Genomic DNA, 26,833 nt, shown 5'->3' on the forward strand with positions numbered 1-26,833 from the left:
TTCTCCTCCTTCTCCTCTTTCCTTTTCTTTGTGTTTCAGCACTTCTCTTTCTTTTTCCTTCCCAACGTCATTGAGCAACACTTTCTGTATTTGGATTCTGTAGCTGGACCTGGTCTCTGAATTCCTCCAAGAAGTAAACTCATGACTCATGATTTTATGTTTCTCTCTCTCTCTCTCTCCCCCCTTCTATTTATCCCTTCTCTCTTCTTCTCTTCTTTTCCATCCTCCCTGGTTGCTGTGTTGGCATCTGGTTTGTTCAGCTCCAGTTTGAACCACGTGGTCAGCTTTTTTTTGTTTTTTTAAAAAGGGGGATGCTGCTTTCAAGTGCTTCTAGTCGGCTCCGTCATTTGGCTACTGTCTCCTTAGTTGTCAGATATGTTGTGGTTCAGTGGTTCAATCTTGAATTTTCACCTTGTTTTTTAAATAACTCATTAAAACTTACCTGAAACAAACTTGAACAAACATTAGTGTGATGAGAACCACCCAAACTGACAGAAGCCCTGTTTGACGTGTACAACATCCTCTGGTGGTCGCTAACATCTGCGGAAGACCCACAAACCTACAATGGATATTCACCATCTTGTTCTTTGTTCTTTAATTTGGTCCATGTCCCATAATGCAAACAAGGAGGTGGGCGGGGTTTATGACCTATGCTGCAGCCTGCCACCAGGGAGCGATCAAGACGTTTTTGGCTTCACTTTTGGAAGCTGTCACGTCGTCCATCTTTATTTACATAAAGTAAATGTATATAAAGATTGATTTCCTTTACATATTTCATTTTGTCTGTACCTTTTTCAATGTTGGTTGTGTTATTTCATTATTAAAACATTTGAGCTAAACATGTTAGTTTGAACGTTCACATACAAGACATAACATCTTCATGTTTGCTGTCATTGGAGAAAGGATCTGTTCTGGTTTGCTGATGGTGCAGTTATCAGTCATTTTATCCAGAAAATATCTTCAACTCCAAACCCGCTCGCACTTTCTCCACCAGACAACTTGTGATGTTTGTATTTCCCACAGCACTTGAATGCATCATGAGTCCAGCAGCTCTACTCTGAAACGTCACATCTGCTGTTTCATCTTCTGTCTCCTCTTCACACACACACACACACTCACACACACATACACCAACACACACCCACACTCACACACACTCTGCAGCTCCTCTTTTCCTCACTGGAACTTTTTTCTTCTGAAAACTTTCTCCGGAACTTTTCACTTCTCCGGTGCATTGAGCAGAGAGGAGCCTCAGCAGCAGCAGGACAGATGTTTTCACTTTGACCTCCTCCTCCTCCTCCTCCTCTGCCTCGTCTGGTAAGTTTGAATGAATAGAATTCATGGAGAAACTTTTCCTGCACTTTAACATAATGAAACTCTGCAGATTCATTGTTGATAAGATAAAAACGTGCAGCATTCAAAATCTCTTTCCTGCATGAGGTTGCAGGACAGATGTTGGGATCAGTTCCACACACACACACAACATATTTGGACAAATGCTGGTCAGGAACATTATCTGTGACCAGTTCCTCGTAGTTCTACTCGCACAGAGTCACTTAGTGAGAATTGCTCTCCATGACATGGATGTTGGGACACAGTGTTCTTTGAAATAGTTGGTACCCTCATGTTCACTTACATAAGAGACACTCCCCCTCCTCCTGAGCAGCAGCGGGTCCATGGAAAACTCTGAATCCAGAACAAATACTTTAATTATACGTGTTGTGATCTCTGATCTGTTAAAACCATGTTAGTGGGAAGTGTTTAATCAAAGTGATCACATGAAACTAACTTAACTGACTGTGCAATAGTCATTTTCAATGCTGTGACATATATTCTATTCAATTACAAGGCAATTTTTCCCATAGTGGGACTAGTCAAATCTGTGCAATGTCAATATCATATATGTGCAATACTGCTATAGTGTTTGTATATTTTTTACAATGTACATATTTCTATCTTTTATGGTTATGTTTATATTGTATTTTTTACTTATTGATAATCTTTACCGAGTGTATATGTCACTATTCCCTATTTGCTGTGGTAACAGGGTAAATTTCCCAAAAGTGGGACTAGTAAAGAATTATCATATCTTACCTCATCTCATCTTATCTCATCTTACCTCATCTCATCTTATCTCATCTTATCTCATCTTATCTTATCTCATCTCATCTTATCAAAATAAGATTTTACTGCATTAGACGGTCTGAGCAAGACCTTTAAAACCAGAGCTTCCACATCCTGGACAGTTTATCTTCTTCTTGTGGGTTTGTCCTGGTTTATGTTCTTGTTGTTGTCCTGCAGGTGTCTGAGCAGCAGTGGAGGACGGAGACAGACACGATGGACACACATCCAGTCATGTGATTGATCTGCATCGAGGACCAAATCAATCTGAGTGGCCTCCATCTCAGAGCGACTTCTCAGCCCCGTAGCAAACAGGTGAGGATACGACAGCACACGTCTGATAACAACAGTGGAATGTATTGTTACAGAAAAGCTGTAAAGCAGCCAGAGAATTCCTTTAGTATTTAACTCAAGTGTCTTCAACAGATGATGAGGAGGAGGATGGTGGCGATAAGGAGGATCCTCCACGTGAAGGGAGATGTGATGTGCACGATGCTGCTGTTGGTTCTGTTCTGTCTGCTGCTCTACGCTCGACAGGTGAGGACGGAAACAGTCGGAGCACATAACTCATCCGACATTTCAAACGCTCCCTCTAACACCAGCCTTGTTTGCAGGTGGCGGTCTCCTCTGGGTGGGACAGACCTCAGTGGAAGCTGGAGATCCACGGCTCCACCAGCTCCAGTCGGACACTGCTGGGGGCCAGTGGGGCCAAAGGGGGCCAGGAGTCTCAAGAGGTATGACCCCCATCATTTGTTTGCATGAATGTATCACAACCAAATAGTTTTATGTCACCAAATTGCAGGTTTTGATGAACTAAGTTTGCTCTTTGGTCCGTGAAAAACCTTTTAGCCTGAACATAACCTGCTCTAATGTTCAGAAAACACATCACTTCACTGTCCAATGCTGCAGCTCCTCTTTTCAGCCTCTGTCAGAAACACTTTTAGCTCCATTTACCAGGGGCTGAGGGATTTTTGATTTTGCAAAACCTTTTACATACACAAAAAACATATACAACACACTTAAGGAAAGACAAATATAAGGTCTCCTTTAATGTCCTTTGTCCTCTGTCTCATATCCAAGTTCCCCTCCAGCCCATCGGAGCCACAGCTGCCTGCCTGTAAGCCCCAGTCCAAGTCCAAAAATCCTCAGGCCAAGTCCAAAGCTCCTCAGGCCAAGTCCAAACCACCGCTCAAATCTAAGGGGAAATCAAAGTCGCGACGGAGGAATGCCGCGCCGACCAAACCTGCTGCCAAGCCCCTGCCCACGATGCCACCGTTTGACTTTGAAGGCTACTTGAGAGAGAAGGACAACAGGGACTTCAATCTGCTCATCAACCAGCCGGAGAAATGTCACATCCGAGGAGCAGAGGAGGAAGAAGGAGGCGAAGCTCCCTACATGCTCATCGCAGTCAAATCTGTTGCGGTGGATTTTGACAAGCGTCAGGTAAATTATGATGTGTTGTTGTTGTTGTTGTTGAATTTAGGCTTCGTATTGGATCATAGGCGGAATGTAGAACATGATACCTCCCGAAAAGTGAAGCCAAAACATCTCTATTGCCCCCTGGTGGCTGGCTGCAGCATAGGTCATAAACCATGCCTCCTCCATGTTAGCAGACGGGACGTGGACCAAACTAGAAGTCAAAGTACACATCAAATAAAGTTTTCTCAAAGATGGATTCTGTCATTTTACGTAGTTTTTATCGCACTGATGTTTGTTCACGTGTTCATGGTTCCGATAACTTTTTATTAGTAATTTGATGCTATAAAAACAGGGTGAAAGACATGATTGACAGATGAGACCGACTCGCGATTGGTCGAACACATGTATGGGCGGTAGTTTGAGACCGTGGCCCCATCGTGGCAAGATTCTGTTAATCAAAAACCAAGCTGACATGAAAACCGCTAACCTTTGTTTCTCCTGCCTCGATTCCTTTAGGTGGTCCGTCGGACATGGGGGAAGGAGGGACTGTTCCCTAACGGCGTTACCATTCGTACGGTTTTCCTGCTCGGGGTTCCCAGGAATCGAACGGCTCTGCCTCTGTGGGATCGCCTCCTCACCTACGAGAGTCAAACGTTCCAGGACATCCTGCTCTGGGACTTTGAGGACACCTTCTTCAACCTGACGCTGAAGGAAACACATTTTCTGAAATGGGTGAACAGCAGCTGTCCTCAAGTCAAGTCAGTGTTTAAACAAAAAAGAGTCGTGAGTTTTTCACATTCTCAGCCTGTGACTCGTACGTGACACGTTTTCTGTTTTCCTTTGTCGCACAGGTTCATTTTCAAGGGTGACGCTGACGTGTATGTGAATGTGGAGAACATATTGGAGATGCTTCAAGGTGAAAAGCCAGAGGAGGATCTGTTTGTCGGGGATATTATCATTCATGCCAAACCCATTCGCCGACGTAGCTCCAAGTACTACGTGCCGGAGTTCGTGTATGGGGGGGGTCTGTACCCAAACTACGCTGGAGGAGGAGGGTTTGTGATGTCGGGACATACGGCTCGGAGACTGAGCTCTGCGTGTCAACAGGTGCTTCAAAACTAGAAAAAGAAGTTGGAGCCTTTTTGTACGTTTTTGAATTCTATGATCGACAATCATCTCTTTGCGTCCTCTAGGTGGAGCTGTTCCCCATTGATGATGTCTTTCTGGGAATGTGCCTCCAGCTGATCAGCGTCAAACCGTCACGTCACCAGGGCTTCCGGACCTTTGGGATTCCCCGGCCGTCAGCGGCGCCCCACCTTCAGACGTTCAACCCCTGTTTCTACAGAGAACTCATGGTGGTCCACAGCCTCAGTGTCCCGCAGATCTGGCTCATGTGGAACCTCCTGCATGACCCCGACCTGAGCTGCCACAACCGGAGCAGCCTGGCGTCCTCGGCCTTCAAGTGGAGGGGGAGGACGGGGGAGGAGACGGGAGAGGAGACGGGAGAGGAGACGGGGGAGGAGACGGACTACGGCGAGAAGCGGGTGTTCGTCATGCATTAAGGACTGGGTGGGATCTGCACGAGCTCCAGCGAATACAAAATGGTGGTGCTCATGCCGGATCTGTGGCCCACTGGAAAACAGGATGACATGTTCACAGCTGAGTCTTGTGAGAGTTTATCCAGATCCTGGCAGATCAACTCGGGGGAAATTAATCAGCAAATGTCCTTCAAACTTGAATCCAAAAGAGAATTTAGGCTTTTGCCACGTGAGCCCCCATCTGTCTGTTGGATCTCTTGACTTTTGAATGTGTAATCTAATCAGAATGTGTTGTGTTACTACAGAGTCACCTTCAAGGTTGACCATACATCCCACTGTGAGTCTGTACATGCTCACGGTTCCTTTCAAACTTAAATGAGGGTTTGCATTGCTCCCACTAACCATTCCATTCCAAGAAGTGGATATTTGTACCTGGAGCACGTGCAGGAAACAAATTTTAGGCTGCACACGGACGTCTGCTGACGGGTTTGTGATGACATTAACGCCATGAGGACCATAGTTGACCCCGGTGGAGCCCAGTGGACCCCAGTGGACCCCAGTGGAGCCCGGTGGACCCCAGTGGACCCCAGTGGAGCCCAGTGGAGCCCGGTGGACCCCAGTGGAGCCTGGTGGGCTGGCAGATGCTCAAATTAGGAATTCACCTCAAGATTGAGTGGTTAGCCGGTTTAACCTCATCCAAGTGTAAATGTGTGTGTGTGAGACCGTGACCGTGTTAAATGTGTGACTTTGAGGACGCGACTGTAAACACAGTTAAGCAGCGGAGACTTTTTTAGTTTCCCGATGTGAATCATTTGCAGAGATGTTCCTCTTCTCTTTGTTTTGCTTGATAGAAACGGACAAATGGTGACTTTATCTGTTTCCCTGGAGGAACAACAAATGCTTAAATGGAAACCAGCTGCACAGCAGGAACCAGCTGGGACCATCACACACACACATAGACACACACACACACACACACACAACCTCTGCTGAATGACTCTGAAGACTGGACTTCCAGTTTTTCTTTATAATTCTAACTTAGTTTAATTTTATTTGTCTTTATCACTCTTTACATATCTACACTCCTCTGCTGTCAAAATGTTCCGTGTTAAAAATGCTGAAAGAGAAACGTTATCATCAAAAATAATGTGTTTTATCTATTTTTTTAAAAGGTAAAATCAACTCGTTAATAATGAAATCATCAGCCCAGGCTGAGAAGTGTCTCCGATGGTAGAAGAGGATGTTTCCCTTCCTCACCTTGATGCTTTGTCCGTATGTTGATGATAAAAATCTTGTCTAATAAGTGTTGATGACTGAATTGGAAACTCCACGTGCTCCAGCTACAACGTGACCAGCACCATGTTTGAGAGGTGAGCTGGTGTCTCCGGTTCATGAGCTGTTTCCTCTCTCGTCATGTTGTCTCTTGATCGTTGGCCAGGAAACACGTCCGTCTAATAAACAGGTTCTTCTTCACCATCTGCTCATCCACACGACTTGGTCCTGACAGATTCTGGTGCAGATCTGGATCGGGGGGTTGATCCAGGAGGCTTTTTGTTCATACATTTTCATTGACTTCTTAAGAGAATAATTCATAGATCTTATTGAAAAATATCAGTTTAGGGGACTAATATTTATGAGTGTGTGAATTTAAATAAGTTGGGCCTTGGTGGAGGTTTGCACTTTTACTACTTTTTATCGTAGTGTTGCCAAACCAACTAACATTTTACCATTTTAGTCTCATTATTATCGTATCAATCTGCTTGAGAGCTGCTGTGGCTGAGGGGTAGAGTGGTCGTCCTCCAACCAGAAGGAAGGTGGCTTGAATCCCAGCCCATGTAGATATGTCCTTGGTCAAGTTGCTGATCCCAAATGGCCCCTCATAGATGTTAAATGCACTACTTGGAAGTTGTTTTGGATAAAAGCATCAGCTAAATGACATGTTAAAAAAACAAAAAAACAGAAACAACACCTCAGTGGACTCAGCGCCACATCAGCTCGTTTCATGCATGAACCAACATTTTAACGACAAACAGCTGCTCGAGAGACATTAACAAGTCAAGTGTCCAATTACGTTTCCACCTCTGGACTTTGGGTCACTTCGTGTTGAAAAGGTTCTTTCTGGATTATTGTAAATCTACTTGAATACAGATCAGTTTACAGATGATTTTAAAGATCAGAGTGGGAAGAACAAAATATTTGTAACTTTCCAAACACTTAGAGAGTAGATTAAAATTTTTAAAATAAAAACGTGCAATAAAAGTTTGAGTTTCAACGTTCAAACTAAGAAATAAAACATTCCCATTCTCGTTGACATCCACATTTTTTATTAGATTTTTTCATATCCTGGTTGCACACACATAAAATTAACTTTGTCGTCAATGAACAGTGAACATTTGATTTCAGAAAAGTCCAAATGTTGCATTGGGTTTTTTTTCTCTAAACAACGCACATCAGCAGCTCATCTCAACAACCATCATCAGGGGCCGTCAAAAAAAAAAACAACATTCTGCTCCAGCAAAGCTTTCAGTCGCCCGTCTCGTCGCACTACATCCAAATGTTATTGCCGTTTTTGTCAGTGGACATGCTGAATGAATCCATGTACTTTTAATACACAAAGTTAAAGTATTCAAAATATAAAATGCCACATTCCAATGAACTTTACAGGATTTAATTAAGCATAACTGCCCCATTTCCAGAAACGGGTTCGAAGTCCAGGGAATAAGGGACATGACAGAACATGTGATACCAAGAACAGACAGTACAAAGCATTAGCGTGAGATTAACACTGAAACCCATGATAAATTATCACAATCAGCCATTCGTCCACTCAGCGACATATAAAAAGAAAAAAATTGAAATTGAAAACCACACAGAAGTTCCGGATTGAAGTTTTCTGATTTAAAACCAGGATGTGATGTTTCCACCTGAGTTTGGGTGAGATTAACTACCCAGCATGCAACAGACCATCTCCAGCACATGATCACACCATCAACCATCTGTGGTGCAGCGCTGGGTTTAACAAAACTGTCAAATCCACTAATAACTGGTCATTACTTCACTCACATTCTGCCTCCAACTTTCAGTTTTCTTTGTTTCTTTTGTCTTATTGTCTCCGACCCATCTGCTTCCAATGAGCTCTTTTGGGAAATTACCAATTTATTCAAATTCTGTGAAGGGTGGAGGGAGAAAAGGAACCGTTTCCCCTCAGGTTTTAATTAAATTTCCCGACACACAATATCCTTTTTTCGGAGAACATCTTCTGCACAACTAGATTTTGGTTTTGGCAGAGTAGCATTTGTAAAATCATGTGTTCTGGGTATTTATTGTCGATTCAAACACACAAAAAAAGAAACAGATCAAATAATAAAAACACTGACATGGTGAAAAAAACCTGAAAAATCCTCATCTTAGAAAACCCAACCTGTCATTCTCTACAGGACAACTAAAAACATCTGAGACGGCCATGACACCATGTTAGCTTATTGATATTCTCTGTAACACACCCACACACACACATACTGTACAATGATGCAATTCATATGCATTCTCAAATCGTATGTACAAGAAGTTTTTCCTTTTAACAGAGGAGAGAGAGACAGAAGTCAAAGACAGGCTCGGTGGGAGATGAGGCACAATGTTCAACAGTTTCGTGTGTTAATTTTTTTCCTTATTGATTTCTCATGTTTGTTTTGCACAAAAGCAAGTGGTAGCAAAATGTTAGAATATAACTGTAGCTCTATTTCACATCAGCTCCAGAGTTACCCGGTCTCAGGGAACCAGGGAGCGGATCAAACATCGCTCCTGGCTCCAGGACCCACATCACCTCACTGGAGGCCGTTTGGCAACAAGAGAAGGATTTTTGTTTTTTGTTTTTCTGGTGTAAACACGTAAAATCAAGCGACAAACTTAAGCTCGACTCCAAAATCTGACCGTTCACTCTACCGGTCGAAACGTGACAAAGGAGCTTTGTGTCTGAACGCGTTTCTGAAGCAGGTTTATCTACATCTGTGAACACGCTGCCTCGGCATTGCACATGAAAAAGTTTTGATTCCGAGCGGTCTGAGAAAAAGAAAACTAAACGTTCCAGTGATCGTTAATGAGCAGATCCCTCCTCCTGAGATTTCAATGGAATTAGAATCAAGGAAATAAATGTGAAACCACTCAGCCGGGGCCTGAGTCAGTCGTGTCTGTACCGAGCCGTCAGATGTACGTAAATTAGAAGACACCACAATAAGAGCACAACTATTTACAGCATCTGTACATCAACGTCAACTCCAGAAGCATTAGGACCCAAATACATTAGAAGAAATTCAAAAATGAACAGTTAGGCTGAGAAAAAAAACTGGAATCACATGACAGAAATCAAACTGCTCTTATTTAACTTGGTCTTCATCTAAAATAAAATAAAAAAAACACATGAATTTCTGGTTTTAAATTCAAAGCCGAGCCGAAAAAGAAAGGTATTGTAAAGTAAGACTAGTAGTGATTCTAAAAAGAGGTTTAATGGTGATTAGCAAGAATTTGTTGTCTTGTCTTCTTCTGGGTTTCATACTCATTTATTGGAAGTCAGTCTGGTTTCCATGAGGGATGAATTAATTTACTCAGCTGTGTTGTCTGGGAACATTTACAAGATAAAAAATAACACTGTGAAGGAAGTTTTAAAAACTCTTCTACATGACGCTACCTCAAAACAATAAATCTCACCCGTTTTTTGTTTTTTTAAGTCCCATTTATGCATTTAATTCTCAACACAATAAAATGTTCACGTACACGAGCGCCGACTTCCCCCCCGATGCATTCACACGTAATCACAAATCAAGCAACTGTGACAAGATAAAAAGCAAACGGGATTTTATGAAGGGACAATAACAGAGAACATGTGTATTCAAATTAATACACAGTTTATTCAGTCGCTTATAATCAAAAGGAACTTAAACGTTTACATTAGAGGAGGGAGGTGCAACCTGCACTCAAGCATCAATGGGGTCAAATGTCCCGAACGCACAAAGAAACAATGGTAAATATTTCAATGACAGCTCTGTGACAACAATAACCACCGCACAAGAGACACGCACAACAGGGACGACACCGGTTCTTACTACTGTTCATGTGTCTCCAGCTGTAAACATCCCTGTGATAGACAGGACCGACACATGAGTCTCGTGTTCTTGTTCTGTGTGATTACTGTCGGCAGGTCGAGAAGTTACTACGGCGATGACAGGATCAACACACACCTCGCTCCTCGGGATGTTTTCACACACACACACACACACACACACACACACTTTACAGCGATGATGTCTGCGGATCAAATTAAAATCATCCTGAAACATCTTTGGCTATAAGCATTTGGCAACAGAGAAATAAATGCAGACATCGTGGAGGGAGGAAGGTGAAGAGAGTGCAGAGAAAGAAAAAAAGAGAGAGATGGGTGTGATGCAGAGGACATGACGGCAAACATGGACGCCTCTGCTCAAATGGACACGTCACAGGTCACCTTCGGGGACATTACAAAGACTTGTGTTCATTTCCTGCAGATTTAACTCAAACCTAAACTTAACCACTGACCCAACATTAAGGTTTTTCCCCCAACGGAGAAAAACATGGCTTGGGCGGCATGGTGGTGCAATGGTTAGCACGAACAGCTCATAACAAGAAAGTTCCAGGTTTGAATCCTGGCGTTGCTCTGCTCAGGGTGAAAACAGCCTCTCGCCCAATGTTCCTATGTTTTGAGGGTATCTTTGACGAGAGGGCTGAACGGGGGGATGTATCGGCTGCATTTTATCAAAGTGTATCCTGCTCTGGCTGAATTTCCCAGGATTACCAACCCTAGCTTTAAAGGATAAGCTGTATAGATAGTGGATGGATGGAAGGAACATGGCTTCAGTACCAAGATTTTCCCCGAATGTGGCCTGTGACAGACACACACACACACACACACACACACACACACACACACATACACACACACACACACACACACACACACACACACACACACACACACACACACACACACACACACACACACACACACACACCTCTATCTCCAAATGTTTCCACGACTTCACCTCTGAGTATCGGGCACAATCGACCGGTCAAGTACGAAGGTGTGTATTAGTGCAAATGTACAAAATGGATTTGATTTTAACAACACTGATCATCATGGAAATGGTCGTAGGTGGGAAAGAGGGACAGAGGGAAATAAAAAAAAAAAAAACAGCGTGCCAAGTCTACGCCTCTTCACAACATGCAGGGTCAAATCAGCACAGCTGGCTGCCGGTTTGATCTTGTTACGAGTCTCTTCCCGTTCAAAAGCATCGGCCAGGTTCATGCAAACCTCGTGTCATGCCTGCGTGTTCCCGTGTTTTGTGTTAACGCTGCGAAGGCCAGAAAAAGATGAGCCAGGTTTTAAATATTAGAAAGGACACAGCAGTGAGCAGATCGCTGCTGCTGTGTGTAACTGTGCTTAGAATTTATGTCCTGAAACGTCGATCGGCGGCCGAGCACATGCAAATATTCACTTGTGAGTGTGAGGCGCTAATGTCCAGAGCTGCATGCAACAGCTTTGGATTAACAGTGTTCGCTGATGTTTGTGTGTCGTGTGTGTTGTGTGTGTTGTGTGTCTTTGAGGGCACCACTGAACAAAGTTGAAGGACGGGTTAGAAGATGAAGAGGGAGACAATAATCAGGAGGTGACGTTTGGATCGTCTGGTTTGATTGGCTCGTCCATGGAGGGGGTCACGTCCTGGGCCACGTCTCTGTCCACACCCTGAGTGTGTTTGGTTCCTCAACAGAATCGTGGGTTCTTGTGTGTGTTTCTGTGTTTTGGTTTCAGTCCTCTGCAGTGTGTGTTTGGCTCTGATGGTCTCTTGGTCGGGTTGGGCTGGTTTGGTTCTCGTGGTTCGGACGTGTCCGGGGGTTTCGACCGATCCAGTCAGGTCTGATTATGCAGTTGAGGCAGGAAGACAGGCGGTACGGTTCGGGCTGGCAGTGTGGTCGGATGACGTGGAGTCAGTGGGTCGAGCCAAAGTTCGCTTCAAGACTTTGGCCACAGCAGTTTTCAGTGGCGGCCGTGTTGACCTCACAGCTGTTATCTTTAAAATGTGCAGCAGATGAATTCAAACGCTCGCAGTCTCACCACCACACCCTTGTGGAGGTTTACGGTCGTGGTTCTTCTCACTGGTGGAACCTTGCTGTTCCAAACTACAGTCTGTGGTCGTCTGTGTTCCTGGGCGGATGCAGTCACAGGATGGAGACAGGAAACAGCTGAGCTCTACCACAATGCAGATTTCTTCACTTTGTCAGTTTGCAGCACCACAGTGATATTTCCACACAACTAGGGAATTATTTCACTGGTTTCATTTCAAAGCATGAATGCTCCAGCACTGCGATAATGTACGTAGATCCTGGATGTCATGGGATATGCTGGATGTGTCTGATTGGAAGAATAAATCTTAGTACCCACTCTTGAGAAGCTGATTAACGTCAGGTCGGATTTGGTTGTTCCTTGGGTTCTTGTTGTGTTTCCACTCAGCGTTCATCGTCTGAGCTGAGCAAGAATAGCTTTGTTGTCCTGGGTCAGGTCTGCTTGGTTAAGAATCTGGCTCCGTGTTAGAGGTTCAGTCAGTAGAGGTACTAGATTCAGGACAGGCCAGAATGGGATGTGGTTCTGGTTGCTTGTTCAGTGGGAACTACTACTGGACTCGGGTCGGGCTTGACCGGTGGTCCGCGGAGCACCGTAGAGGGTCACTGATGCTATGTGGTTATTCTGCATCACCTGGGGGAGGAAAGCAGACGGAGGGGTTTGGAGCTGAAATATTTAGAAATCTGTAAAAAAACAAAACTGTCTGTTCTCAAGATTTTCCGCTTAAAAACCCTGTTTCAATAAAACTGAGGGGGAGAAACCAAAACCTTTGTTCAGACACAGTAATTAATAGTAATTTTAGCAGCTGTAATTATCGAAGAAGAAGAAAAACATCAGTTTCCTTTGCCTTCTGCAAAATGCCTCAGATAAAACAGATTTGAGCCTGACAGACAGATCTTTTGGGGGCCGATGCTACTACTGGTAATATAGCAGCAGTATCAATATTACTTTTAAATTAATTTAATAAATGGTACATTTTAGAAAATTGAAATAGCAACAGCTGATAAATAAGTAAAGTAAAATAAAGTTTTAAATATTGAGCATCCAACGTTTCCTCTCGACCGGAGAGTGAACAGCTGTCAATGCTAATGTTAGCAATGAATTACCAGGATAAACCTTCTAATAGTTCAACCAAGGCTGTGCACACACACACACACACTGAGCTACACCTGCAGAGACCAAAGTGTTCTGACCTCAAAGATCATCCTCTGCAGTCCAAAGCAGAACGTGGAGCCGAAGGGGTTGGTGTTATTGGCTGAGGAGGACCTGTCCAACACAAACATATAATGAGGCTACTCATCTGGGTAGTTTAACAGGTCCAGTTTAGTTTGCATGATGTATATTTGTAAATCGACATATTAAATATGCTCATGACTCATTTGAGCAGTAATGCGATCTAGTATCTCTGCAGGATCATGTGTCTGCACTTTACCTGTGGAGCACGACAGGTTTCTCCATCGGGTGACCCAGCAGCTCCTGAATCTGATCCCACTGAGAGACAGAGACAAACAAAGGTTTAAAAGACAAACAGAGAGAAAGAGAAAAAAGCTTTTTATCCTCTGTCAATGCTGGTTTGTAGCACAGGGGGATACTAGATGTGTATAATAAGGGAGACTTGGGAAACAACAAGAGGGCTGCAGCTGTATCAGCTTCAGCCCAGTTATCTGAAGTGTATTCGTTATAGTTGCAGCCGAACAACAACCCCAACAATTACAGACTGAAACCTAACAATAACTTTAAGGAACGTTGAAGAAATGTTTGGTTAACTTATAAAACATATGAAGATGAAATCTGTCAGATCACTACAGCCCAGCCACAGCGCCACCGTGTGAAATCACATCAAACCCATCGACATCTGACAAAGTGTAATATAACTGACCTTGTTGTAGGTGGTTAAGATGCAGTCCTCCGTCTGAGAATCAGATCCTTCTGAAGAACGTGGAGACAAAACAGGGAAATGAGAATTAAATTAAAGATGCAGCATTTGCCTTGGGGGAGGTCGACACTGTCCGAGCACCATTCTAGATCTTTAAGACGTGGATTTGCGACTGAAAGGGGTCTCACCTTTTTTGATGACTAGTGGAATCTTAAAGTCACATCGATGATATCTGTAATGAAGGAGAACACAATGAAAAGGGTGTAAAACAGGGACAGAAAGGACTCCATTGCTCAGAGAAATAACGTCATGGGAAGTAAACCTGTGTAAAGGAACGTTTCTTAAACAACAAGATATTTACATGTTGAAGTTGTAATGTCCCGGGAAGTTGGTATGCAGGACAAACTTCTTCACCAGGTGAGTTGTTGAGTCAAACAGGATATCCTGAAAAAATAAGAAAAACACAATTTTGGGCTTTGTTCTTGTTTGTTTGAGCAGATCAGCTCAGCACAGTCTTATCTACTGTAAACACAGAGGGCGAGTAAATGCAGATAGAAGCAGGGCTACACTCCCACACCCATTCATGTGAGGGGAACTGTGCAGTGGAGCTCAAGCTTCTCATTCAGAGGATATGAACAGTGGCTGCAGACGAGTTCATCTTGTTTACTCTCCCAGCACAGATTCTCAAAACAGGTCTGAAGAATGAAGATAGACCATAAATGTCACTTTATATCAACTACAGATGGAATTCAGTTGCTGATTTGACAAAGATTCAGTTCAAGGATCCAAATGAAGACATTTCTACGGGATGAGAGGAAACAGATGGTTTTCAGTCAAACAGAAAACCCCAGTAAACCTTCACCAGATCCACATGTACATGTACTACAGGGACCAACAGGTTTTCTTTGTTGTTTGGATTGTTACCAACTACTGCACGTGTAAGCTGTAACTACCAGCTAGGTCACATTTCTTTGCATCAACATTACCTGTGTTCTACCACCAAAACTTACATGAGCAAGAACAGCTGTGTATTCATGACTCAATTTCTAAATTACTATCTACAAACATCCTCAAGAGAGAACATATGTTCACATCACACAGATTCTTCAAGTTGGTCTGTGGCGTTAAAACTGTGACAAATATACAGGTACAAAAACACTGAAGACAAACAAAGTCCAGGCCGAGCTCACGTACCACTCCAAGGGTGAAGTAGTTGAAGAAGTAGTCGTTACATTTAGAAGGAACCTGCTTGTGAGGCGATGGAGAGTGAATCTTCATCTAAAACAAACAAGGAATGTAATGAATTCAGAACAAGTATTAGACAACGCATCGTATGGAAGAGGAGAATGAACTGATGCAATTTCCTCTGCGGTAAAACAAGCTAATAACATGTAATTAAATTGTTCCTACCTTGTCCTCAGACTTGTAAAAAACTTTATGAGGTGAGCCCAGAGCACCGAGTACATCCTGACAGGAATCTCCAAAGTAGATGCTCCTCTCTAGAGACCTCACTTTAGCATCCGCCATCACACCTGGACCACAACCTACACGCACACATCACAACACAACATTAGATTAAAGACAAGAAAACACAAACAGCCTGTAAAAGAGAAAATGTAGACAGTTTGAAAATCCTTATTAGGAACATCATACTAATACTGGGCGGGGCCTCACTCTGCTGTCAAAACAGCCTCAATTATTCGTGGGATGGATTCGACAAGATGTTGGACACTTTTCTTTGAGATTCTGATCCATGTCTACAGCTAAGCCATCGTTTGTCTGAGACGTGTAATACCTGCAGTGAGAAGGTGGAGTTTGAGCCCCAGAGCTCCTGCCCGGTCTCTCAGGACATCCACACACTCTGCATAGATGTTGCCAAGGAAACAAGCCACCGGCATCGCAGGAGCTCTGAGGAAACAGAGAGCAGAGAGTTTGAGCCCCTTATTACTGACATTTCTTAATCCTGAGGTTTTGTGTTTGTTTCACCTGAAGCTTACAGACCAATATTTACCAAATATACTATAAAACATTTATATAGCTGCAAAAATAAGAAACAAGCAAGTAAATCAGACGGCAACGAGGCTACTGATTTCAAAACACTCAAGCATTTCTCATCATGTGAGTAATTATTTTCTATGTTTTTATGTTGTTGTGCACACGTTGAGCAACATTTACTTTGTGTAACTGTGTGTGTGTGTGTGTGTGTGTGTGTGTGTGTGTGTGTGTGTGTGTGTGTGTGTGTGTGTGTGTGTGTGTGTGTACCTTGTTTCCTGCAGGTTGTTGCCAGTGTAGATGTGCATCCTCTTGACCATGGCCCCGTGTGGAATCTGCAGGGAGGCCAAACCCAGGGCAAAGTTAGGCTGCCAAGGCAAAACAACTGGTAGTAGAAAAGCAACTGGAAAACAGTGTATTGTTTTTGTGTGTCCAGAATAACAAACATTTAAAGACGATATAGTAAATCAAAACAAAGAAGTGATAACAGATGATAAAGCACAGAGGAGTGACTGTAACGTGATTTGTAACGTGACATTTCATTCCGCATTGTGTCTCTATCAGCTCGCAACCTTTAATCCGAAAGGTCTGACATCCAATCAACATTCATCGTGACTCAGCGGTGGTTTCTTAATTTATGTGCATAATTGTACGTGTATTTCCAGGTTGCATTCATCAGCACAAAGCAACAGAGATGAAAAACACCTGCAGAGGATTTCTTCTCATATCAAATGAAAGCAAAAGCTTGGAATTTTCAATAAATTTGCAAAAGAAATCTGCTCAGCATTATAAGACGTCCACACTGTGACAGTCTGATCATAATATACTCATCTTATAGTGTTGAGATTTAGACGAGGACAAGCTAATATTTTATATATTACTAGAAGCTGAATGTATCGTGTTTGTGCCTGAACACAACTACAAGCGAGCAGGAATTAAAACGAACCCAATCGACCAGCTCTTCAACATGGAGCTCGGGATGTATTGGTTAGGTTAATGAAATAATCAATAACATGTGCAGGTATGTGGGAGCCTACAGCTAAACTAAAAGATGTGTTAATCTGCAAAAAACCCATCTGTGAAGTATGGAGTCACCTAAGATGAAATAAATATGTGAACAGCAGCAGTGTAAACATCTCCACATGATTTGTGGTTTCAGAGAAGCGAGCTGCACACGAAGTTGGCAGACGGCAGAACAGCTGGTTAATGACATGCATGAACCAAGACTTCCAAAGCTGCACAACACAGAGAGCACGACATCCACAGCACTTTCCTCTATTCAGGAGTGAGAGCAAACCTGCGTTAGAGTTCACGATGCAACTGCTGAATATCTGCATTGTCTCTGGGAATTTAATAATGAATTCATGTTGCCTGCACCAGCTCAGGTCCCTGAACTCCCAACTGCAGTGAGGAGTTTTTACTGCTTAATTAACAGTGCAATGAGTCTTTTCTGGTAAAAAAAAACCCACTAAAGTCCATCTGCAATGCGAAAAAGATATAATCGGCATTCACTCCCAGGTCAAATGACTCAGCAGCAGACACAGGTTTTTATTGGCTCTAATCGGCAGCGATGGAATCCTGACATCTGGGTGAGAGGGCTAATTTGGCTAGACGGCGAGGTGAGAGAGTCTAAGTCGTTGGTGCGTTCATGATGCCGAACATGACGCACCGGGGGGAAAAAAAGAACAGCACCTACCAGTACTTGGTGTGTTTAGAGATCTGTCGTACTGTGGTTTGTTTCAACGTTTTAGAAAATCTGCCAGAAAACCTTTGCATTGTGGGGTTGGATGAGGATCACAGCCTCCACTGACACCCAAGAAAATCCATTTGCTTTAAGTGTCTGCAGTCCCACAATATTTATGATCACAGGACAACAGCATCGAGCTGATAGGGATTCAGAGACGTGCTCAAAGCAAACGCAGCACCTGACCTCAGCCTGTCTGTGTGAAGGGTAATCACTTAAATTCACAAGGCCGCCGCCCCAATTCCCCTCGGACAAGAAGAAACGTCCACTCAGCTTCTCTCTAACGGGCCGACGGGCGAATCAATCACAGCAATCTCACCTCGTATTTCGGAGCTTCATTCCAAGAGTCCAGCTGGAAGGAGAAGGACAGTCCTCGAAAGTTGAGATGGAACAATTGCTCTGCGGCATTGTAAACTGGAGGGTGAGAGGTGGAGAGGACAGCGTTTCATAAAACAGAAAAGTAAGATTTAAAAATTTGGGTTGATTAAAAAAGTGTGTCTTTGCTTTGTAAGGTACCTCCGGGGTGCGTGGCTCCGAACGACTGGTCTATTTGCTCTATTGTAGGGGCAATGGCCTGAGAGTTGAAATGGACTCCACTGAAACACAACACACACACACACAGAGTCAGCGTAAAATCTATTAACATTCAAACACACGCTGCGCTGCATTAGCTGAGGAGCTACTGCCAGTGATGGGCTCCACTGAGAGAAGTGTAATCCTACACACATGCACTTCCCCACTGTGGGAGTGGTGTGAGACTCTTAGATCCCACTATACCATATAGGACACATTAAAGCAGGCAGACTCCCATTAGCTGTAGGCTTATCTGACTTGGAACTGGTCTCTGTGGCAAAGTGAAACACAAATAATATATATATATATATATATATAGACGTATAACAATAACAGCTGAGAGTCTAACGTGGTTTTCAGAGTGGTTAAAACCAGCTGTTATTCAACAGGTTTGTTAACGCCTACGACTTCCTTTCTGCAACATTATTGTGTTTCTACTCACCAGTATTTCAACTTGACTTTGCTCAGGTCATACACTTCGATCACCTGTCCCCCACAAAGATGCAAAACATCAGGACACAAAACTAAAACGTTAGTTAAATATGAATAAACAAGGCCAGGGGAGTTTTAATATCTTTGCTAATTATCTTGGAAGTTGACATGGGAGCACGTGTGTTAAGTTTCTTTCACATTTCCCACCAGTTAAAATCCACAGTTGTTCACCTTGAGTCTCTGGTTTGTGGCATCAAACAGCAGTTTAATCCCGTCCTGAGTCAAGTTCAGTATAAGGTCATGGCCGAGTGGTGTCTGAGGGGAACGATAACAAACAGACCAATTAATTACACAGAGAGGCTGGTTGACGATCACTATCCGCTGCTCTTGAGGTGGACACGCCGATTATGTAACTGCAGATATATATTTTACATCAGACAAAGAAATGGACGGCAACATTTGTTACCTTTTACTGTTTGTTAATATGAACAACTGCTTTAAATTTCCACTTGATCAAACACACGCCTGAGTCACAGTGTTTCCAAAACAATATTTCTGACTAACTCTGGAAAATGACTATAAATATCGACTGATTAATACAGTAATGTTAAGATTGGTATTCAAGTTTAGAGAATCAATCTTTCACATCTACTATATTATTAGTTTGTATGAGGTCATATTAACAGCGATGTCACTATATATATATATAACATGATACAAGGCAATTTAACTGAAAAGATTTGGTATTGCTAAACAGCTGGAATTACTGCAACCAAACAGAAAAACCTTAGAAATCTTGCAGTGTTGCCCAAAATAGGATTCTTGCACAAGCTGATTAACATTTGTGCGTGTAAGTGTGTGTGTGTGTGTGTGTGTGTGTGTGAGAGGGAGAGAGAGAGCACGCACCAGTTTGTCCATCTTACCTGCTCACTGTATAGCACCTGGACGTTTTTGACGATGCGGCAGTGCTTCTGTAGAATAGAGATGGCCTGGCCCAATGGCATCCCTGAAAACACACACACACACACACACATGAAGTAAAGCTACATCATTTCTGATTCAGCCTGTTGTAAACAATAAAACTAACATACATAAATAATAATTAAACTTTTTATTTTACAACATAAAGAATGTAGAAGGTTGTGCATGTATGTTTACATTCTACATAAAAGAGTTTCATATACTTGATTGTAATGAGTGTGTTGATTTATTTGAGATACAGTTTATGGTTGAACGGTAAAATATCAAGCCTCAATTATATTTCTTTGTTGTAAGGTTTTAATAGCATCACGTTAAGAGTCATTAGCAATTGTTGTTTAATATACACATTGATCGATTTATCAGTATTAGACATTTTTCACACCCTTTATCAGTATCAACCCCCAGAATCTGCATTGGAACTAATACGCACCTAAGGCGAATTCCCATTGTTCATTTCCTAGTGATCTCTCAGGCACCACCTCCAGATCCAGCATTGGCAAGTAGTGGGTGGGGGGGCAGCTCACCTCAAGACACACTGGGACCCTAAGGGACCCTCCCTCTCCCTCCCTCCCTCTCTCTCTCTCTCTCCGGTCACACTACTGTCTCACACTTATAACAAGGTGGCTGCTTCAATTCATAACTCGACTCACTTCTCTAAAGACTCAACCTGTGAGTTACAGCATCGGATTTCAATTCCAGAAACTAGTAAATCAAAAGTAACAGGTTACTCAACAGTGACTGACAGCTTGCACGTAAACAACTGACGCAACCAGGGGGTGGGGGGGGAGCCAGCCAGCTGTCACTGAACCTGCAGCTTGTTTGGAGTTGTTTCAAAAACCACAGTCACACAAAAGGGTTGAGACCAAAAACAATCTGGGTTTCAAAGTGACAAGTCAACACCAGCTTGTTGATTGACAGTCCTACGTGTCCTCCAACCTGACCCAGTGATACACACACACCCAGGGGCACAGATCTACCCCCCCCCCCCTGAACACCAGCCTGCTCCCCGGGTCCTGATCTGTCACTGTCACACGGCTACGAAAGGCAACACAACACCGCTACGTGGTAACGTTAGCTCACGGGCTAGCTGCTCCCCTTTTAGCCGGATGCTAACCAAGTGCAAACACAGATAAGAGGAGAGTCTTGAACAGAAAACGGGGGTGTGGGGGGGGGGGGGTATTGCGCTTCAGACCCGGCACCGCACAAACAAAGAGAAACCACGTCCAGCCGCTGCTTTCCGACAGCTTCCAGCCCCGGGTGCTAGCTGCTACCCGCCGCGAACTCAAGGGTCCTCACGACGGCGCCGCCTCCGCTCTCCGACACTCGTTCGCCGGTGTGAAAATGTCCAGCGTGTCCCCCCGTCTCACAGTCCTCGATGTCCCGCAGCGGAGACGAGCGACACAGGGTCCGAGCCGCAGCAACTTCAGGCATCAACAACAGCCGAGCGGGGGATCAGCTGATAATTCTACTTCCGGTGTAGGGACACGCAGCGGCGGTGGAGGGGCGCGATGACGTCACGGTCAGCTGACACGGCGCACGAAATAAACGGCGGGAAACCGACACAAAACAAAATATGAATATGAATATTTATGGCTCGTGATGACAGATGTGAATAATGAAAAGTGAAGAGGAAGCTTTTAAATATATCTGTTTGTACACAACAGCTTTTATTTATTAATTTCTGCCAAACAAACCAACCACTCACTTAAAGTTCCAGTGTGTAAGATTTAGGTAAAAGGGATATATCTTGAATATAATATAATCCTAGTGATGTTTACAGTTGTGTTTCATCTAAATTGTACAAATTGTTGTTTTCTTTACCCCTTTATATTTAAATACTTTATATTTACATCAGGAGCAGGTCCTCTGTACGGAGGCGGCCATGTTTTTTACAGTAGCTCAAATTGGACAAACTAAACACCTTTTGAGTTTTTATGACAACTGAAGGCTGCCACGGGTTCTCTTTCATGTTTGGAGGGGGAGGGTGAGGTGAGGGGTGTTCAGCTGCGACGTGACACTTTCACCACACAAAAACAGAAACAAATACACAAATTCATACGAGTTTATTAAGAAAAACATCTAACATTTCGAATTTGAATTTCTCATATTTCAAATTCCTCTGAGAGGACAAGCTCAACCCTAAAACAGAGGAGAAGACAGACCGCACACACAGAGAAAAGAGAGCGTTTAGAAGCCAATATATAACACAGAGTTCTTCTTTGGATCTCTAAATGAAGCCAAAGTATAAATAACTTACACAAATACGAAGATAAACAGTAAAAAAAAACAAAGAACGAGAAGTTATTGTGGATTATGTTTTGTCTTAATGCCTGCATTAAGAAAATTGAAGTATGGAGTATCAACTATGGTGGATAATCATCGAAATAAAAGAATATTAATAATATTAATACACTTGGCTGGTGTATTGGGGACATTGGGGACACCGTGGGCACTTCCTAATGACAAAATAGTAATCTAACTTATTTTTTAAATTTTTCTTACAATTATTCCCTTCAAAATAAACTGGTTTAAATCCATTAGGTTTTCAGGTTGGATCACAATAATGAATTCTGGCCCAGTTTCACCTCCTTCCAAGATACATGAAGACGAGTAAAAGGGGTAAAAACTCCAGCTACATTTACAAGAACAAATTTATTCTCAGACTAACATGTTTGGGCTTGTGACCTTCGTTGGGGACCTGGAGACCCACAAGCTGAAACCTGTTGCTGAGAACAAAGTTGTTCCCATTGTTGTAAGAGTTTTTTGCCTCCTCAGGTTTCATGAGGAGAGATGATTTATCACAGTGTGATCGCTGCTGCAGTAAATCATGTATCAGGTGAGCAGCTGAGCCCATTGTCTTAGTGAGTCACTTCCAATCTGTGCGAACGAGAACGCGAAGAAAATCACAGCGTGGCTTCATGTGCAGTTCAACCTTGTGGTGAACTTTGACCTGCGATTTGCGCTTTGCATTTGTGTTCACACTGAAATAAGAAAATTGTTTACCAAGACACAGATAAATTAAGTTTTTTTTTCATATTTTTCCATATTTTTATGACAACTGAAGGCTGCCACAGGTTCTCTTTCATTTTTGGAAGGTGAGGGTGAGGTGAGGGGTGTTCACCTGCAACAAACAACTTCACCACTAGATGTCACTACATTCTACACACTCAACCTTTAATTAATTTGTGTCAAGTTGGTAAACAATTTTCTTCTTTCAGTGCACATAAGCAATTAACTCATAACTTATAAAAGCCCCAAACCTTTTATTTCTGACACCTACTGTACCTCCTACACTATATGGTGCTCTGTCAGTGTCCACTGATGTTAATACTGATAGAACAGTAATATATAAATATGTAGTTTGTACCACTGTCGACACTTGATGGATGTCAGAGCCCTGATATCCTGCACTGCTTGCACACAGGATTCAGCCTGATGGAAACATAGCAGCCACTGTAAATATGACTCTTTCACCAACTTGACCTGAGACTCATCTCTGACCTCACCACATATTTCATGCCTCCTTCAAAACTATTCACCTCATTCACCGTCATTAACGTCACTTCACTTCTCACCTGCTGGACTTTTCTTAACAATCCACACTTGACCTGACCACAAAAATCCACTTTTCACACCACTGACTGTGCCTCTAGGCAGAAAGTATGTTTTCCACGTTCGTCAACTTAATGAAGCAGCAGGTCACAAGGTCAGCTGCCTTTATATTAGAAGAGAAATGGGAACATTACAGCTTTTTCTCTCCTAAATCTCAGTGGGAAAGACATCAACCGAGGAAGCCAATGAGAAACTTAACTTCCTGACCTGAGGTTACCCCAATTATATCCTCCTGGAGCATCCGAATGTGAGGATGACAGCTCTGCATTGTTATTGTATTGTACTCTGGGCTCGTTGATTTAGCTGCAGATGCAGGGAAACCGGAGGAGACCTTGTTAGTTGATGTTAATGAGGCTGTAGAGAAATCTTAGCTTTGCAATTTTAACAGTTTCCTTCAGTTTTACTTTCTGCGTCTTTTAAAAACAATAAAACCTCTCTGAAGCCTCTCAGGCTGGGGTGCTATCATCATATCCATCACATTGTTTGACTTTTCAATACATCTTTCACTTTTTAATTAGAATTCTAATGGTTGTTTCCAGCAAAAACAACATTTCTTAGCTCCAGAACTTAAAGTAAATTGTTACAAACACAATGTACAACAGTTTTCTTAGTTCATGTAAAGCTTAAACTTCTTTATAAGTCGTACTGACGAGAAAGAAAAGGATGAACAAAAGAGTTTTCTTGGTTATAATAATAATAATAAAACCGTTGAGTGCTGTAAATGTAAAACACAATGGAAAAATTAAATGAGCTTCTCGTTGCACAATATAAAAAATGTCGCCTAATAACAGGGCTCGAGTGAATCCACATTCAATGTATTTAACCCCAGGAAGTGGATTTCCTTGAGAGAAAAATCTAAACAAAAAAACAAAACAATAAAAAGACAATTAATAAAAAGAAAACATGAAAAAGAAACAAGCAACAAAAGTCCTTAAAACTCCCAAACATCTGGAGACATTTTCTTATTTTCAACTTAACATAAAACAGCCTATTGCTGATACTACAGGTTCATAACGAAGCCGAAAGATGGACAAAAAAAATGAGTACATGTACAGAAGGAGAAGTAATATAAAAAGTAAACATCATGACTTTCACACAAACAAAAACAATAAGAGAAGAAAACATAGCATTTCATTACACTAGTGCTGTAACAGGACAGGGAATAGTATTCAGATGCGTTCAGGCTTTTTCCAGTCCTTCAGTGATGAGGAATCTGTGGGTGATTGACGGATCCATCGATAACTGAGTCAGATCTATAGATGGCACAGTCTTTATGAGCTGAGATGATTGATTATTAATGCTTATTGATTATGGTGTGCGTTTTTGAAGAGCTTGTGATTATGTGTTCCTGGCTGAATAGCAGATCACGGCGGTGCGGAACTGGATGAGGATTTTTCAATTTCTTTAACATTGCAAGATAGGCTGTTATTTTTAATGTTTTCACCAGTTTCCCAGGGAATAATTCAAGGATCTTGATGAATGTGGTTTCATAACTGAACTGTTGGGCCTTGGTGGAGGCCTATGCTCTCAGAGGGCCATTCTAATTATTAAATAAGAAAAATACATGTTTTCAGCTTTTTCAAAGATGCAATTGTCTTTAAAAAAAAAAAGTTATTTGGCTTTTGACATTTTTCTCAGCTTTCTAAAAAATTCAATGGTTCCAGAATACAGCAATGTCATGTTATGATGCACCTGAGCGCTGAAAGAGTAAGTAACACACACATCCAGGTATGTGAGCACATGTTGACGTGAGGGAAAATGTGGGAAACAAGCGTTTTGAGCGTCTTCTTTGTTTTATATGAGCACGCTGCTGTTTGCGAGGACGCGTCGGACGATGTATCCCTGAATCACCCACTTATTCCCGACCAAAGCGCTGCACAGAGCGAACTCTGAAGATAAATAAGCTGCATAGGGAACGACAAAGAACACAGGAGCAGGCCTGTGCTTGGTTTCATGCATATAAAGAAAAATCCATGTGGAGAACAAGACTGATTGTATCACATAGTGCAAAACCCCTTGGAAGACAAAGGACATTTTGAATTGAGCCCCCCCTACCACCCACCCCCCCAACACTATAAACACCTCATCATTTCCACAATTGCTTCCAGAGCTGCAGATATCGGGAGTTTGCAGCAGTTTTCTTTGTCAACTCTGCCGCCTCGAGGTCGGAAGCTGCCCTTCTGTTGTGTCGGGCGTTTTCACCACAGCGACGGCAAGAAGAAATCAATCAAATGATAGTACAGCAAAAACACAAATTTCTCTCTGGATGCTCTCCTCCCCTCTATAATCCCCTCCCTCCCTCCCTCCCTCCCCTCTCCAGCAAAGTGAACTTTGGTCTCAGAAAACAGCAGGTTTCAGGAAGTGAGCTGGGTGTAGTGGGGGGGGGGGGGTCGACAAGGGCACGTTCACACAAATGTGAGGTGTTGCACAACGCTGAGTGTTTTGTTGTCAGTCAACACTTCACTTTTGATACATGCTCGACTTGTAATCCTGACCAACGAGCCCTGATCCTGACCCTGAGCCAAATAAAGCCTCTGTCTCTCCTCCACCTCCTCCTGTTGATGACCCCCTTGCAATTCCTCTCCCTCTATTCTCAACCTCTCGTATTAATAGAAAATATACCTTTGGTACTCCAAACTTTCCCCCCCTGCATGTATTAAATATTTTTAGACCTGGACAAAAAATATCTGAACCTTGTTTTCTGTATCTGAAACTCTCGTCTAACTGGAGAAACAACTCCGACTCTGGATGTGTCACATTTACAATACGCTCATGTTCCTTCCTCTGTGTTAAAATACGTTCAACTGCTTTTTGTCCAGGTCTGTCGTGGCCTTTTAATCCGTCTTGTCTGTGGCTTTTATTCACTTTCAATTCAAATCAATTCAGGAAGTTTGTTTCCCTCTACATTCAAATATTCAAAAATAATCTTGGCATTGGAAAAAAACCCTTTTCTAGAATAACGACGAGCAATTGGTCTAAAGCTTTTTCTTTTCTATTGATTGTGTTGAAAGTGAACAGATTGCCAGCACCCGGTTTCCTCCTCTTCCTCCTTCCACTCCTTCCTCATCGCCGCCCTCCTCCTCAGCGCATCTTGTGCTCTACGTCAGCGTTGGCCATGTTTGAGCCAGAGCTGGGGTCCTGCTGTCGTCTGGACTGGGGAGAGAGAGAGATGGAAGTATGGGAGGAGGAGAGAGGAGGAGGGACAAAAAGAGGGAAGGAGGTGGAAGGTGATATAAGACAGATGAGAGGGAAGGAAGGAGGATATAAGAAAGGGAGGAGAGAGAAAAATACAATAAATTAAGTACAAATTTTAGGGTGATAATCATTTCAAGTCTTTCAAATGTAAAAATATACACATTTACACAGATTCTCCTGACTAGTATTTTCTCAATGATCAA

General features: G+C 42.7%; 3 protein-coding genes across 10 annotated transcripts in view; 1 reads left to right on the top strand and 2 right to left on the bottom strand.

The window, feature by feature from the left end:
• Positions 1-990: 990 nt before the first annotated feature.
• b3gnt9 (UDP-GlcNAc:betaGal beta-1,3-N-acetylglucosaminyltransferase 9) lies at positions 991-6,222 on the top strand. Its single transcript, XM_034587447.1, has 8 exons — positions 991-1,317; positions 2,302-2,436; positions 2,548-2,658; positions 2,736-2,855; positions 3,202-3,564; positions 4,057-4,298; positions 4,392-4,647; positions 4,734-6,222. The coding sequence occupies exons 3-8, from the start codon at positions 2,548-2,550 to the stop codon at positions 5,100-5,102; spliced, it is 1,461 nt and encodes a 486-aa protein (XP_034443338.1). The 5' UTR covers positions 991-1,317; positions 2,302-2,436; the 3' UTR covers positions 5,103-6,222.
• Positions 6,223-11,073: 4,851 nt separating this feature from the next.
• On the bottom strand, positions 11,074-21,307 carry c6h16orf70 (chromosome 6 C16orf70 homolog). Of its 2 annotated transcripts, none has more exons than XM_034587448.1 (16): positions 20,254-21,307; positions 19,766-19,848; positions 19,074-19,157; positions 18,853-18,896; positions 18,354-18,433; positions 18,157-18,251; positions 16,364-16,461; positions 15,897-16,009; positions 15,512-15,645; positions 15,296-15,379; positions 14,463-14,545; positions 14,290-14,333; positions 14,105-14,154; positions 13,658-13,716; positions 13,419-13,491; positions 11,074-12,858 (listed from the first exon to the last, which is right to left on the bottom strand). In XM_034587448.1, the coding sequence occupies exons 1-16, from the start codon at positions 20,315-20,317 to the stop codon at positions 12,763-12,765; spliced, it is 1,284 nt and encodes a 427-aa protein (XP_034443339.1). In that variant the 5' UTR covers positions 20,318-21,307; the 3' UTR covers positions 11,074-12,762. The 2 variants fall into 2 exon arrangements, with proteins under 2 accessions (XP_034443339.1, XP_034443340.1); XM_034587449.1 differs by having other exon boundaries at positions 16,364-16,428; positions 20,254-21,304.
• A 4,275-nt stretch (positions 21,308-25,582) lies between these two features.
• Positions 25,583-26,833, bottom strand: part of cbfb (core-binding factor subunit beta) — a 27,747-nt gene continuing 26,496 nt past the window's right edge. For 5 of the 7 annotated variants that reach the window (XM_034587451.1, XM_034587450.1, XM_034587455.1 and 2 more), the window contains one exon: positions 25,583-26,588. In XM_034587451.1, coding sequence (XP_034443342.1) covers positions 26,517-26,588 — 72 coding nt within the window. In that variant the 3' untranslated portion in view covers positions 25,583-26,516. The remainder of the gene's footprint in view (positions 26,589-26,833) is intronic. The other 2 variants (XM_034587452.1, XM_034587456.1) reach the window with 1 other exon arrangement.

The sequence above is a fragment of the Hippoglossus hippoglossus genome, chromosome 6 (assembly GCF_009819705.1).
Source record: "Hippoglossus hippoglossus isolate fHipHip1 chromosome 6, fHipHip1.pri, whole genome shotgun sequence".
Taxonomy (NCBI): domain Eukaryota; kingdom Metazoa; phylum Chordata; class Actinopteri; order Pleuronectiformes; family Pleuronectidae; genus Hippoglossus; species Hippoglossus hippoglossus.

What these genes read in the sequence shown, in the direction of transcription:
- c6h16orf70 (XM_034587448.1), bottom strand. Translation starts at nt 20,317, where the DNA reads ATGCTGGATCTGGAGGTGGTGCCTGAGAGATCACTAGGAAATGAACAA. An exon ending in AGGTGCTATACAGTGAGCAG is followed by an intron (nt 19,158 to 19,765) that starts GTAAGATGGACA and finishes CGTTCCCCTCAG; the next exon opens with ACACCACTCGGCCATGACCT. An exon ending in AACAACCTGCAGGAAACAAG is followed by an intron (nt 16,010 to 16,363) that starts GTACACACACAC and finishes CTGTTTCCTCAG; the next exon opens with AGCTCCTGCGATGCCGGTGG.
- b3gnt9 (XM_034587447.1), top strand. Translation starts at nt 2,548, where the DNA reads ATGATGAGGAGGAGGATGGTGGCGATAAGGAGGATCCTCCACGTGAAG. An exon ending in TGCTGCTCTACGCTCGACAG is followed by an intron (nt 2,659 to 2,735) that starts GTGAGGACGGAA and finishes CCTTGTTTGCAG; the next exon opens with GTGGCGGTCTCCTCTGGGTG. An exon ending in GGGGCCAGGAGTCTCAAGAG is followed by an intron (nt 2,856 to 3,201) that starts GTATGACCCCCA and finishes CTCATATCCAAG; the next exon opens with TTCCCCTCCAGCCCATCGGA.